The 309-nt window shown below is 37.5% G+C and overlaps 1 protein-coding gene across 1 annotated transcript in view; it reads left to right on the plus strand.

Annotated features, from left to right (window-relative positions):
• The window catches only part of cd276 (CD276 molecule), a 92,260-nt gene continuing 91,951 nt past the window's right edge, over nt 1-309 (plus strand). The window contains exon 1 of the mRNA XM_016491598.1: nt 1-46. Coding sequence (XP_016347084.1) covers nt 1-46 — 46 coding nt within the window. The remainder of the gene's footprint in view (nt 47-309) is intronic.

Raw genomic sequence — 309 nt, forward strand, 5'->3', positions numbered from 1 at the left:
ATGCTGTCTCTCCTGTTGTGTGCTCTGCTGGCTCTTCACGCTGACGGTGGGTGATCTTCTGCTCCCTACATGCTGATTAGCCAAAGATCACAACCTGTTAACCTGAACCACACAACAAACAAACAAGCAAAGATAGAAATTAATAAACAGGCCAGGGCTAAAAAATCATGGGAAACTGCACACACACACACATGAATTTTTTATTTTTGCAGGTGCCTTACACTGCAATTTAAATTTTTTTTTAAAGAAATGTATACTTTTATACATCAAGGATGCATTAAATTGATCAAAAGTGACAGTAAAGACATT

This window comes from Sinocyclocheilus anshuiensis, unplaced genomic scaffold, assembly GCF_001515605.1.
Source record: "Sinocyclocheilus anshuiensis isolate Anshui unplaced genomic scaffold, SAMN03320099.WGS_v1.1 scaffold1082, whole genome shotgun sequence".
In the NCBI taxonomy this organism is placed as follows: Eukaryota; Metazoa; Chordata; class Actinopteri; order Cypriniformes; family Cyprinidae; genus Sinocyclocheilus; species Sinocyclocheilus anshuiensis.